This window comes from Papio anubis, chromosome 15 (assembly GCF_008728515.1).
Source record: "Papio anubis isolate 15944 chromosome 15, Panubis1.0, whole genome shotgun sequence".
NCBI classification, from domain to species: domain Eukaryota; kingdom Metazoa; phylum Chordata; class Mammalia; order Primates; family Cercopithecidae; genus Papio; species Papio anubis.
The window spans coordinates 19,798,816-19,812,499 of record NC_044990.1 but is presented as its reverse complement, the minus strand read 5'-3'; the positions used below and the strand labels follow the sequence as shown (position 1 = coordinate 19,812,499).

The 13,684-nt window shown below is 43.2% G+C and overlaps 2 protein-coding genes and 1 pseudogene across 2 annotated transcripts in view; 2 read left to right on the top strand and 1 right to left on the bottom strand.

The window, feature by feature from the left end:
- The window catches only part of MTRF1 (mitochondrial translation release factor 1), an 85,080-nt gene that overhangs the window by 14,172 nt on the left and 57,224 nt on the right, over positions 1 to 13,684 (top strand). The window lies entirely within an intron of this gene.
- Positions 1,093 to 9,426, top strand: LOC108582775 (annotated as a pseudogene).
- LOC116270566 lies at positions 7,655 to 13,267 on the bottom strand. The gene is made up of 2 exons (XM_031655796.1): positions 10,898 to 13,267; positions 7,655 to 8,111 (listed from the first exon to the last, which is right to left on the bottom strand). The coding sequence occupies exon 1, from the start codon at positions 11,607 to 11,609 to the stop codon at positions 10,962 to 10,964; it is 648 nt and encodes a 215-aa protein (XP_031511656.1). The 5' UTR covers positions 11,610 to 13,267; the 3' UTR covers positions 7,655 to 8,111; positions 10,898 to 10,961.

The following is a 13,684-nucleotide window of genomic DNA, read 5'->3' as shown; positions in this document are numbered from 1 at the left end:
GGGTGACAAGTTATTGGCAAAAGCTGCAGTTTTGGAAGTGGCAGCCAGTGGTTGCAGTGAGTGGTTGTTACTGCAGGGGACTTAGAGAAAAAGGAAGGTTTCAAACCTTGGAGGTTGTGGGAACACTCAACACCAAAAGATAGGACTACGGTGGGCTAATCACAGAGTGGGCTGATTGGCTTTGGGTCACCCACTAACCTTGGGGAATGTCTTTGTAGTGAGATGTACTGTGGAAGTGTTGACTTTGGAAAACAAGATACAAAAACCATCAGCAATATTTCAAACAAAAATTTATGTAATCATTTTAGTGCTCCCATCAGTTCAGTCCCTTGTATTTCTTGTTCTGCTTGATGTTGACATAGCAATCCTCATGAATGAGTCCGTCTTTTATTAGAATTCTGGGAGTTTTTATTTAGCCCATTTATCCTAAAGTTATCAGAAATCAGTGTTCAAGAGTACTTGTTAGTCTTTTCCATGAAAAGCAATTTTGGAATACAGCTGATTGCAAATGCTTTTAGAGAAGAATTCAAAACAACAGCTGTGGATGATAAAAATTTAGAATAGGCATGATTAAAATCTGATGAAAGTTCCAATTGACCAGGAAATTTAGTTATTGCTATGACATGTAGCATTTAAGATATCTAGTAGCAACCAGAATTATGACTGATAATGTTACATCAGATCATCAGAATTTTATAACTTTTATATACTTTTTAGAATATTTAAATTAATAACATATTCATACAAATGTAACTTTAACATAGCAATCAAAAATCATAATAACATTATGACTGATAAAATATTATATTTTTATTAATTTGTATGATTTTGGAAACACTTATATCAATAACATACCCATAAATGTAACTGAGAGAAGATCTAATACTATTATTTGACAATGCCTACCATACAATTTACCAAATAATTTAATACCTCTACAAAATGAGAGATACATTCTTTGATGTTTCCAGAGGCCCAACTAGAATATCCCAAAGTTAATTTTAAGCCAAAAAAACATACTTTAGAATTTCAATCCTGGTGAAATCTGCCAAAGACATCAAAAGATTTGAAACATTTGATCAAAAGAGAATCATGGGCTGGGTACAGTGGCTCAGGCCAGTAATCCCAGTGCTTTGGGAGGCTGAGGTGGGAGGATTGCTTGAGGCCGGGTGTTTAAGACCAGCCTGGGCTACATTAGCAAAATCTCATCTCCATGAAAAGTTTTACAGCATGGTAGCTCAAACCTGTAGTCCCAGTGCGTTGAGAGGTCAAGGCAGATGATTGCTTGAGGCCATAAGTTCAAGACCAGCCTGGGCAACATAGGGAGACCTGGTATCTACAAATAAAAATGAAAAATGAACTGGTTATGGTGACATACACCTGTAGTCCTAGCTACTCAGGAGACCAAGGATTGCTTGAGCCCCAGAGTTCAAAATTGCAACAAGTTGTGATTGCACCACTTCATTCCAGTTTGGGCAACAGAGAAAGACCTTATCTCTAAAACAAAAAATGAAAAAAAAAATTTAATTAGCTGGATGTTCTGGCATGCATCAGTAGTCCCAGCTATTCAGGAGGCTGAGATGGGAGGATCACTTGAGCCTAGTTTACAGTGAACTACGATCACACAACTGCACTCCAGCCTAGGCAACAGAGCAAGATCCTGTCTCAAAACAAAAACAAAAACAAAAATCTGAAAAACAAAACAGAATCACAGGTCACTGTTAAATAATAGTTATTCATTTAACCAGAGTGATAATCATAAAACTTCAAAAGCTATATAGAAGTTACATGATTTTGAAAACCTTAGCCCATTTAAAGCTCAGTTTTCCTAAGTAACCAAAATCCTAATAAAGACAACACAAGGATTATCTTGATAAAATGTAAAATCTTTTTTTTTTTTTTTCAGATCTGTTACTAAAAAGGAAAAGAAAAATCTTCTGTTGTGTAATTGCTTTTTCTCATGAGAAGCCCAGTTAGATAACCTGGAAGTCAAACCTGATGAAAAACGTACTTGAATTTAAGCAGACAGAGGAAGAGTTTGTCCAGGATTATGATGTACAATTTATTATGGAGAAATGTAAACAAGAAAACTAGTACCTTCAGTAGGGACACAAAGTAGGGACTCTTAGTAACAACATGAATGTTTCCTGGTTATAAAGAAAACCCAAGAGTACAGAATCAAGGTATACTGAAGGAAAACATTGCTTTTCTACATCTTCAAGATAAAACATTTCAGTGTTAGGCCGTAACATCAGTGTTAGAACCAGAACAAAAGTTACAGGAATTGATAAAAACACTGAAGGAGAAAGTTACCATCCCAGCCAAGCAAAAAGATGTACCTTTCCCAGGGATAAAAAAACAGAAGGCAATGACATGTGACCTGCAAGTCACATGCAGCAAGGTACAGTAAAAGTTGAACTTCTGAGATACGAGTCTGAAAAGTTTTAAAAAGATACAGGTTTCAGAATTAAAAATTCAGAACCTCTGAATTTTACTGAAAGCAAATCGATACTTGATGAAAAACTTGTTATTCTAACACAGGGAACCAAAATTTTAGTTTTATATTAGTATAATTTAATATCAAAGCTCAATCTTTAGAAAGACTTATAAGTAATTTCCTTTTAATTATAGCCAACTTGATCAAATGCAAATTTCCTTTCATAAATTTTCTTTTCACAAACCTTATCACAAAGTACTCTGACAGTATGTACCATTGACAGTATGCTTGGAATTTCTGCTTTGTCCTTTACTTTTACTCTCTTAAATTTTACTTTATGACACAAATTTACCATATAAAGTTTTTTCTCATGTAAAATTATTATCTTTTCTTTTTAACCTTTCTTACCAAAAACACATCTTCATATCTATACTTTCTTCACTTATCACTCTCCTACTTAACTGGTTCTTTCCTGTCTCTTCTATATTTTGAAACAATGTTTAACCTACAAATTAGACAAAATTATTTTTTTCTCAATAAAGAACACAACTTTATCCCTTTCTTTCTTTTTTCTTTTCTTTTTTTTTTTTTTTTTTTTTTTGTGAGATGGAGTCTCACTCTGTTGCCAGGCTGGAGTGCAGTGGCACAATTTCAGCTCTCTGCAATCTCTACCTCCCAGGTTCAAGCAATTCTCATGCCTCAGCCTCCCCAGTAGCTGGGATTACAGGCACACACCACCATGCCCAGCTAATTTTTGTATTTTTAGTAGAGATGGGGTTTCACCATGTTGGCCAGGATGGTCTCAATCTCTTGACCTCGTGATCCACCTGCCTCGGCCTCCCAAAGTGCTGGGATTACAAGCCACCTTGCCCAGCCACTTTGTGACTTTCTTATAATTTGTTTCTATCAAAAATACATTTTGAATATATATGCACTCTTTGTATACAGAATTCTATATATTGATTACAATTTTTAACTCTTAAATTTAGTGAAACCTAGGAAGCAAGATCTTGAATTGTCTGTCACATATCAGTATTTTACTTTTAATTTCTTTTCTTTTTTTACCTACCTGGTTCATTTTCAATATATCAACACTTATCATGAGAATCATTTTGTAATTTTTAGAAACATGTTTCCCTATAGCATAATTTTAAAATCTTATTTGATAATGACCCAGATTTAATTAGTATATATTAATTCAATACAACTTTAAGATATCAAATTACATTTAAAGTTCATTTATGGAAATTTATTTCATTTACCTAATTTATTTATTTTAGCAGATAACCTAGATTATTTCTGAAAACTGAAATATTAGACAAAGTTAGTTATGGTATCAAATTATTTCCTTGTTATCCATTTTTATAGCCTGTGACTATCAGGTGTTCACTTAAATAAGAACCTTAAAGTTAAGTGTATTGGTATTTTGCTGATAAGCCAGAAGATATGGCTGTTTTCATTAAATCAACAACATTAAATTAGTCTTATCACAAAATTACACAAAGATCATTCTGTTTTAGGCTGAGTTTATACTTTTATAACCTTTGTGTTAAACCATGACAGCTTCAGATATCTAACAGAGAAAGATATAAAACTGTCTGACCAGTAAACCCAGGCAAAGTGTATGCTGACAATTCTGAAGTCATTTCTAGTTTTATTCTACCAATAATTTTAAAATCATCTTATTTATTAATGCTTTACTCATTTCACATAAACTAAAAGCCATGAGGGTTAATTACTATATATTTTATATGAGCATTCGTTTCTCCTTAGGAGATTTCTGGTCAACTATGCCAGATTTTACCATGTAGACACAGTATATAATACATGTATATATGTATAAATACATCTAAACACACACACACACACACAAAGATTTCACAACTTTCATTTTAGAATTTTAGTCATGAGATAGTAATAAAAACTCATTGGCACATAAAAGACGATTGGATCCAAATTATATTTCTGACAAAATTGGAATCTGATTGCCCTTACAGATAATCTAATGAAGACTGTGGACCAAAATTTCAGGCAAGTAAGTTTTTGTGGCAGTTTGATTTTAGTTTTTTGGTGATAGTGTCTCACTCTGGCACCCAGGCTGGAGTGCTGTGGCATCATCATAGCTCACTGCAGCCCTGAACTACTGGGCTCAACCAATCCTCCCACCTCAGCCTCCTCCCAAGTACCTAGTGCTACAGGCACATGCCACCACACCTGGCTAATTTATTTTTGTTTTTATTTTCATTGAGATGAGGGTCTCACTATGTTACCCTGACTTGTCTTGAACTCCCTGCCTCAAATGATCCTCATGTCTTTGCTTCGCAAAGTGCTAGAAAGGCATGAGCCACCACGCCTGGCCGGAAGTTTGATTTTTGTAAAATCAATTTTACCCTTTTTTTCAGTTTCAAATGAGTTTAAGTTTAATTTTTTTGTCTTTTTTTTTTTTTTTTTTTTTTGAGGCAGAGTCTCACTCTGTCGCCCAGGCTGGAGTGCAGTGGCATGATCTTGGCTCACTGCAAGCTCCGCCTCCTGGGTTCACGCCATTCTCCTGCCTCAGCCTCCCAAGTAGCTGGGACTACAGGTGCCTGCCACCATGCCCAGCTAATTTTTTGTATTTTTGGTAGAGATGGGGTTTCAGTGTGTTAGCCAGGATGGTCTTGATCTCCTGACCTCATGATCCTCCCGCCTTGGCCTCCCAAAGTGCTGGGATTACAGAAGTGAGCCACTGCGCCCAGCCAAGGTTACATTTTTAATATTTACATTTTGGCTAGGACTGGCTGAATTGAATAAGAAAAATAAAATCCCCAATTATCCTTGAATTAGTAACACATCTATCTTTCGTTTACCAGTCTGGTTTGCTTGATTAACAAATGTGGATGGGAAAGATTAGAGCAGTTTCTCTCTCTCTCTCTCTCTCTGTCCCCGCTTTCAGCTTTTTTTGGTTGTTGTTTTTTGGTTTTTTGGTTTTTTTGTTGTTGTTGTTGGTCACTGCATAGCAGAAAAAGTATAACTTTTGTACTGAACAGAGATTCCTTATATTATTGCTCCAAGCTCAAGATTTTGATCTCTTTGATCTAAGAGCCTAACTTTTATAAACACTTATATAGTTCTTTCTCTTTTAGATTTCTAATTTTTCAATTAAGTGTTCCATTTTAATGGGGGCGGCTGAATATATTTTACCATTGTCAGTGAAAGACTAAGATCACAAAAGGTCCAGGAAAGGTTGCAGGAAATCATAAGTGGCATTTATCAGTCCCAGTTTAGAAAAAATTTGTTGGATCTGTATTTTAACAATCTCAGGAGTTTTATTCTTGTTCTGTAGCTGTTCTGTTTGCATATCTGTTCTACATTTAAATACCTTTCCCTCTTTTGAGAGAAAGAAATGTGTGCATTGTGAAATTCCCAAAGTCTCTACCTAAGAGATATATGAGAGCCAAAGGAACAAGCAGAAAGGAATGAGTTCAAATAGGGGAGTAGGGGTGGGGAAGTAGCCAGAAGGATAGGGAGAAGCAGTTGGAGGGGACAGGGAGAAAGTTGCTACATCTTTTTCAATTTAGAAATAGTTTCAGGCTGACCAGGTGCAGCAGTGGACCTGTAATTCCAGCACTTTGGGTGACTGTGGCGGGTAGTTCGCTTGAGCCTGGGAGTTCATGTCCCCCAGGCAACATGACAAAACCCCATCTCTGCTAAAAATACAAAAATTAGCCAGGAGTGGTGGCACGTGCCTATAGTCCCAGCTACTCTGGAGGCCGAGGTGGGAAGATCACTTGGGCCTGGGAGAGCAAGGTGACAGTGAGCTGTAATCATGACACTGTACACCAGCCTGGACAACAGAGCAAGACCCTACCTCAAAGAGAAAGAAAAGAAAAATAGTTTCTGGTATCCTTTTATTTACCTGTTGAATAGACGCAACTTTTTTCCAAAATTTCTTTTATAGGTTGGTGCAAACGTAATTGCGGTTTTGGAGAGTGAATTTTAAATCATTATAGCTAGGTTCAAATATATCTGTATTAATCAAAATAAGAACCATTACAGGCCAGGCGCAGTGGCTCACACCTGTAATCCCAGCACTTTGGGAGGCCAAGGCAGGCGGATCATGAGGTAAGGAGTTCGAGACCAGCCTGGCCAACATGGTGAAACACCCATCTCTACTAAAAATACAAAAATTAGCTAGGCACTGGGGTATGCGCCTGTAGTCCCAGCTACTCGGGAGGCTGAGGCAGGAGAATCACTTGAACCCAGGAGGCTGAGGTTGCAGTGAGCCGAGATTGCTCCACTGCACTCCAGCCTGGGTGACAAAGCGAAACTCCATATCAAAAAAAAAAAAAAAAAAGAAAGAACCATTACAATCAACACATTTTTGCCAATGAGAAATAAGTTTGTTTCTTCCTGTAGCATAAAAATCTGTGCTTCAGGATTCAACAAATTCTTGGAAAGCATTTTCTGCATCCTGCTAGTTATGGAAGCGTTTTCCCTGCAAAAAGTTGTTGAGATGCTTGAAGAAGAGATAGTCAGTTGGCGGGAGGTCAGGTGAATATGGCAGATGAGGCAAAACTTCATAGCCCAATTTGTTCAACTTTTGAAGCATTGGTTGTGCAACGTGTGGTTGGGTGTTGTCATGGAGAAGAATTGGGCCCTTTTTGTTGACCAATGCCGGCTGCAGGCTTTGCAGTTTTCAGTGGATCTCACTGATTTGCTGAGCATACTTCTCAGATGTAATAGTTTCACAGGGATTCAGAAAGCTGTCATGGATAAGATTGGCAGCAGACCATCAAACAGTGACCATGACCTTTTTTTGGTGCAAGTTTGACTTTGAGAAGTGCTTTGGAGCTTCTTCTCGGTCCAACCACTGAACTGACTGTCACCAGTTGTCACATAAAATCCACTTTTTGGCCAGGCGCAGTGGCTCATGCCTGTAATCCTAGCACTTTGAGAGGCCAAGGTGGGTGGATCACCTGAGCAGGAGTTCAAGACCAGCCTGGCCAATATGGCAAAACCCCATCTCTACTAAAAATAGAAAAATTAGCTGGGCATGGTGGCACATGCCTATAACCCCAGCTACCTGGGAGACTGAGGCAGGAGAATCACTTGAACCTGGGAGGCAGAGGGTTCAGTGAGCTGAGATTGAACCGCCACCGCACTCCAGTCGGGGTAACAGAGCAAGACTCCATCTCAGGGAAAAAAAAAAAAATTTAAATCTACTTTTCATTGCACAAATCCAATCAAGAAATGGTTCATTTTTGTTGCGTACAATAAGAGAAGACAGCACTTCAAAAAAATTATTATTTTTTTAAATTTTTGCTCAGCTCATGAGGTACTCACTTATCAAGCTTTCTCACCTTTCCAATTTGCTTCAAATGCCAAATGACCATAGAATGGTCAACATCGAGTTCTTTAGCAACATCTTGTGTAATTGTAAGAGGGTCAGCTTTGACTATTGCTATCAATTGGTCATTGTCAACTTCTGATGGCTGGTCACTACGCTCCCTATCTTCAAGGCTCTTGTCTCCTTTGCAAAACTTCTTGAACCACCACTGCTCTGTATGTTCATTAGCAGTTCCTGGGCCAAATGCATTATTGACATTGTGAGTTGTCTCCGTGCTTTACAACCCATTTTGAACTCGAATAACAAAATTGCTTGAATTTGCTTTTTGTCTAACATCATTTCCATAATCTAAAATAAACAAAAAATAAACATCAAGTAATGTCATTAACAAAAGAAATAAAGTGAAAAATACTCACTAAAATGATGTATAACAAAACCACATTATTTAAGAATGTATTCCAATACCAAATGGCAAATTCCAACAATGCAAAAACTGCAATTACTTTTGCACTCACCTAAATAGAAGCTTCTAAGTGCTAGTGACAGTAAGTCTCCCACTCATTTTATTTAAACCCAGCTTTTCCCAATTGTGCACATGAATTAATTATTTTAGGCATTTTCAAAAGATTCCCATTTTGGGCTAAGGGTGAGGTGGCATGGACAATGACCTTGGCACCCCATCCCCTGCCACCTGCAGTCATACACCTGCCTACCATGCTTCCATCCCACCACTTCTTGCCTTAATGCCTGACCACCACTGCCAGGGCCCAGTAAGTGACCCAGGTGCAAGCTATCAAGTGTGTGGTGGTTGGAGATGGAGCTATAAGTAAAACTTGCCTACTAATCAGTGTTACACCCAATGCATTTCCCAATGCATTATCACTATTGTCTTTGACAATTATTCTGCTGCCAATGTTAAGGTAGATGGAAAGCCAGTGAATCTGGGCTTATGGGATACATCGGACAAGAAGATTATGACAAATCATGCCCCTATTCTGTCAGTAAACAAACATATTTTTAATATGCTTCTCCCTCATGAGTCCTGCATCATTTGAAAATGATGTCTGTGCAGAGTGGCATTCTGAAATGTAGCACCATTTTCCCAACACTCCCATCATTATTGTGGGAAGTAAACTTGATCTTAGTGTTGTTAAAGACACATTTGAGAAACCGAAGGAGAAGAAACTGACTCCCATCACCTATCTGCAGTTTTTAGCCAGGAATAAGGAGATTGGTGCTTTAAAATACCTGAAGTGCTTGGCTCTCACATAGCGAGGGTTCAAAACAGTGTTTGATGAAGCTATCTGAGCAGTTCTCTGCCCACTTCCTGTGAAGAAGAGGAAGAGAAAATGCCTGCTGTTGTAAATGTCTGATCTCCTGACCTTGTGATCCGCCTGCCTCGGCCTCCCAAAGTGTTGGGATTACAGGCGTGAGCCACCGCGCCTGGCGAAATGCAGACATTTTCTAAGTAATTTTCCGATATGTAAAGCAGAACAGCCTTCTTAATGAAACACTGCCATTTAATGCACCAATAACTTATTAACCCATGTTCATTACATAATGTCATACTGTCTATCATAATGAAATGAGTACAACAAACTCAGCTCTTTGGATCAGTCTTTTTTATTTTATACTGAATGTCCTAGGGTGAGCTTGAGGGCCTCCTGGTGGTGTCGGCAGCCGCCAGAGCTCAGGACAAGGTTGCCAGCCCTGGACCGTGGGCTCTGTCCGTTGAGAGAGATAGGCCACAGCCTGGTGGCATGTGGATCCCACCGGCTGGGCTAGAGGCCGTAGCTACCTTTGACGCCCTCGGTGAATAGGATGAAAAGGCCTAAGGGGTTGGGGAGAGAGAGAGAGCAAAGGAAAAGGAGACAGTCCTGGCTCTTGGAAAGAGTTGGCAAACTCAATGAGTCGGACAGCCGTCCGGGTGGGTGCTTTCCCTTGGCAGCCTGGTAGAGGGCTTGGCTAGGACCGGGTTGGGAATCCAATGCCTGAAATGTTCTACCAGTACTAGGAAGCATAAGATCTCTTCCGCGATCCTGGAGGAGGCTGGAGAGTTTCAGCAGGCTTATTCATCTGCCCGTGAGGCTTTTGTAGTGGGTGTGGGAGGAGTATGCCTGTAGGTAGGTGACAGAAGGGTGCAAGCTGAGCCTTTAGTCGGGTAACCTGATAACCCCAGTCGCCAAGAAAAAATTTAAAAGGTAGCAGTATCCCATGGAGCTCTCCCAGGAGGAATTGCCAGTACAAGTCACTACATATTGCAATAGTGCTGTGGGTAAGGCGACAGAGGCTAACATCCTGCAGCCAGTGCCTGTCTGAAAAATGGGGCTATCTCGAACTGAGGCAAAACAGTCCAAGCCGAAGGAAGAAATATGAGTGCGTCTGGATCCGGCGTAAAGGCAAACAGAAAGTGACAGTCAGCCGTAGGGGAATGGTGAAGAAGGCATCCTTAGGTCAAGGACAAAATCGGGTGGCATCGAACGCAGAAGCGGAAAGCAGAACAACTGAAAGTAGACCACCGCCTCATTGACGAGGTAAACCTGCATGAGCAGTAGCCCTGGAGCTTTTCCGCATGGCAGGATAGGAGTATTGCATGGTGAGTTGGCAGGACTGGTCGTGCCGCTGAGCAGGCGCAGGATGATAGTTTTAGTCCTGTCGGTGCCTGGCGGAGATGGGGAACTGGGGTCTAGAGGGAAACTTAGAGGGGTCCTTCAGCCAGATGTGGACTGGAGTATGGTGCTGGGCAATGATCGGGGTGCAGGTGTCTCACACCTTAGGGTTAATGGGGACCAGAAACGGGAGTGGGGTGCCAGCCTGGCAGGGTTTATCAGGTGAGAGGAGGGGAAAGAGGAGCGTGAAGTGCGGGGAGGGGTTGGGCCGGAAGTGAACTGAGGCCTCTAGCTTGGAGAGGAGGTCTCATCCTAACAAAGGGACTGGGCACAAAGGAATTATGAGAAATGAGTGCGAGAAAAGGGAGCCATCCAGGCGGCAAGACAGAGGAGGAGTCTGGCGGTAGGTGGAGGGAGTGCCATCAATTCCCATGACCGTGACAGTGGAGGGATGGCTGGGGCCACTGAAGGAAGGCAAAACAGAGTAAGTAGCCCCCGTGTCCATAAGGAAGGATATGGACTTACCCGCTACCTGGAGCATAACCCTGGGCTCGGCGAGAGTGAGAGGGGTTCCTGAGTCTGGGCCTCTTCAATCTTCATCGGTGTTGAGGAGCTGGAAGACGCCTCCAGCACCTGGAGGAGGGTCATCACGTGGAGGCATAGCGACCGTCCTCAGGTTGGGGCAGTCTGACTTCCAGTGGCCCATCTGCCGACAGCTTGGACAGGGGCGAGTTGGCTCCTTAGGGTTGGGGCACTGCTTGGCCCAGTGGCCATCGTTGCCGCACTTGAAGCAGGCACCAGGTGGCGCTTGGGGAGTACCTCCTCTCTGAGAGCTCCTGGAGCCGGCCGGCCTCAGGGCGGCTACCAAGGCCTGGGTTTGGAGTTGTGCCTTCTCTTTTAGCCTGGCCTGTGGCTGGGCCTCAGCTGCTTCCTCCCTGGAGTTGTAGACCTTGAAGGCCAGTTTGACTAAATCCTGGATGGAAGTTTGAGGGCCGTCCTCCACCTTTTTTAATTTTTTCCGGATATCTGGAGCCGACTGAGAAATGAAGTACATAGCCAAGACTCCTGCGGGGGAGGTAGGGTCAAGGTGGGTGTACTGAATGAGTGCCTCAGTCAGTCGGTTAAGAAAAACGGCTGGATTCTCATCTGAGCCTTGGACTACCTCCTTTAATTTATCAAAGTTGGCTGACTTATTGGAGGCTGCCTGCATGCTGGCAAGAAGGCACTGGACCATCATGTCTCAGCAGCAGTGGCCTGCCTGCCCAACCTGGTAGTCCCAGCCGGGCTCGGCCGAGGGCACCGCCTCGGTGCCGACTGGCATGGCAGGGTCAGTTAAATGAACCTGGTCAGCATGCTGCCTGGCTGCCGCTAGGATATGCTCCCATTCCTCAGGGGACAGGGTTGAGGTCATAATGACATGGAGATCATGCCAGGTGAAGTCATACGCCTGGCATAGGTATCTGAACTCTTTGATATACAGAGTGGGGTTGGCCGAGAAAGAGCCTGCACCCTCTTCAGTCTTAGACAGGTCTGCCAGCGAAAATGGCACATGGACCCGGACTATTCCTTTGGCACCTGCCACTTCCCGCAAGGGGCACAGGAGGTCGGTCCTGGACCAGGTATGGGCTGAGACAGGCGGGGAGGAGGTGGAGATAGGAGAGACAGGGTCCGTCAGGTTTGGTGGGGACACAGGAGGAGTGGAGGGAAGGGGTGGCGCCAACGAGGACGGAGACGACGATGGGTCAAGGTAAGGGGGAGGCTGAGCATGGGACCGAAGGGGGGGCAGGGAAAGAGTATAAGGGGCTCAGAGAAAGAGGAGGAATCATCCTTCTCCTTGCTTGAGGGAGTGGATTTCGCGAGCAAGACCTGGGCCAACGAACGTTGGGCACAGAGGTCTGGGCGGGAGCGCAAGTCCCAAAAGGCCTGAACGTAGGCTACCTCGGACCATTTGCCTAGTCTCTTGCAGAAGTTGGTCAGGTCTGTGAGGATGTTAAAGTCTAGAGTGCCCTCTGCAGGCCACTGAGACTGATTATCTAATTTATACTGCAGCCATGCCACTGTGCAGAAGAAAATAAGCCGCTTTCGTTTTAGGTCTTGGCTGAGACCTAAAGTCTGAAAATTAGCCAAGAGGCACCCCAGAGGGGATTTTCGGTCTCTTTCGGACTGGGCAGCCCCCATGATCCTGAGGCGGGCAGTCCGGAGGCAACGGGAGCGTCCTCCCACTGCCACGCGGAGTGCAGGGTATGGTGGCTTCCAGGGAGGTTGGACGACTCCTAGTCCCCAGTGCCAAGGTCACAAGTGACAGACGGGGGGAAGCCCTGACGTGGCCGTGTTTTTGGGCAGGGACTCCCGGAGCCTGCAGGATGGGGGAAAACTTACCCAGCAGTGATCGAATTGAGTCTTGGATTTGGTGAAAGGGCTCCCGGCTGGGAGAGGAGGTCCTGGCTCGGGGACAGGAGAGCCTGCCCGAACCGGCAGGGGTCCAGGGAGGGGTCTCCTCCCGGGTTTTCACACTAATGTAATGTAATGGGGAGACAAGCAAGGTCTTACGAGGCAGATGAGAACAGAGGTAGCCTTTATTGGGCTCACGGGCGAGGTTCACCAGTCCCCTAGGAGGAGGACCAAGGAAGTCGCAATCGGGGTGGGTACTGGGGGCCTTTTATAGGGCGAGGTAGGCGGGGTTTGTAGGTTTCAGTTTTCCTGAGTTAGGTTTCAATTTCTGAGGAATGATGTGTCCAGGAGCTTGCGCACAGCGGGTTTTTTTTAATCAGGCGTGGGCTTTTTTCACGCCCTGAGAGTCTTAGCAGGAAGTGAAGGGCGGGAAGTCCTAACAAAGGGCCTGCCATGCCGGGTGATACCGCCATGTTGGGTCTAGATTCCTGCCTAACATGGGCAACAGAGTGAAACACCATCTAAAAAAAAAAAAGGAACTGATTTGATGAAGATAATTTTAGTGACTTACAATCTAGGCAGAGGAATTAGTAATGTCAAGAAAAATTGTTAAAGACTTTGAAATGGATGAAAGATTGGCCGGGCACAGTGGCTCACACCTATAATCCCAGCACTTTGGGAGGCCAAGACAGGCGGATCATGAGGTCAGGAGATCGAGACCATCCTGGCAAACACTGTGAAACCCCATCTCTACTAAAAATACAAAAAATTAGCCGGGCGTGGTGGTGGGTGCCTGTAGTCCCAGCTACTTGGGAGGCTGAGGCAGGAGAATGGCATGAACCTGGAAGGCGAAACTTGCGGTCCACTGCACTCCAGCCTGGGTGACAGAGCGAAACTCTGTCTCAAAAAAAAAAATGTAAA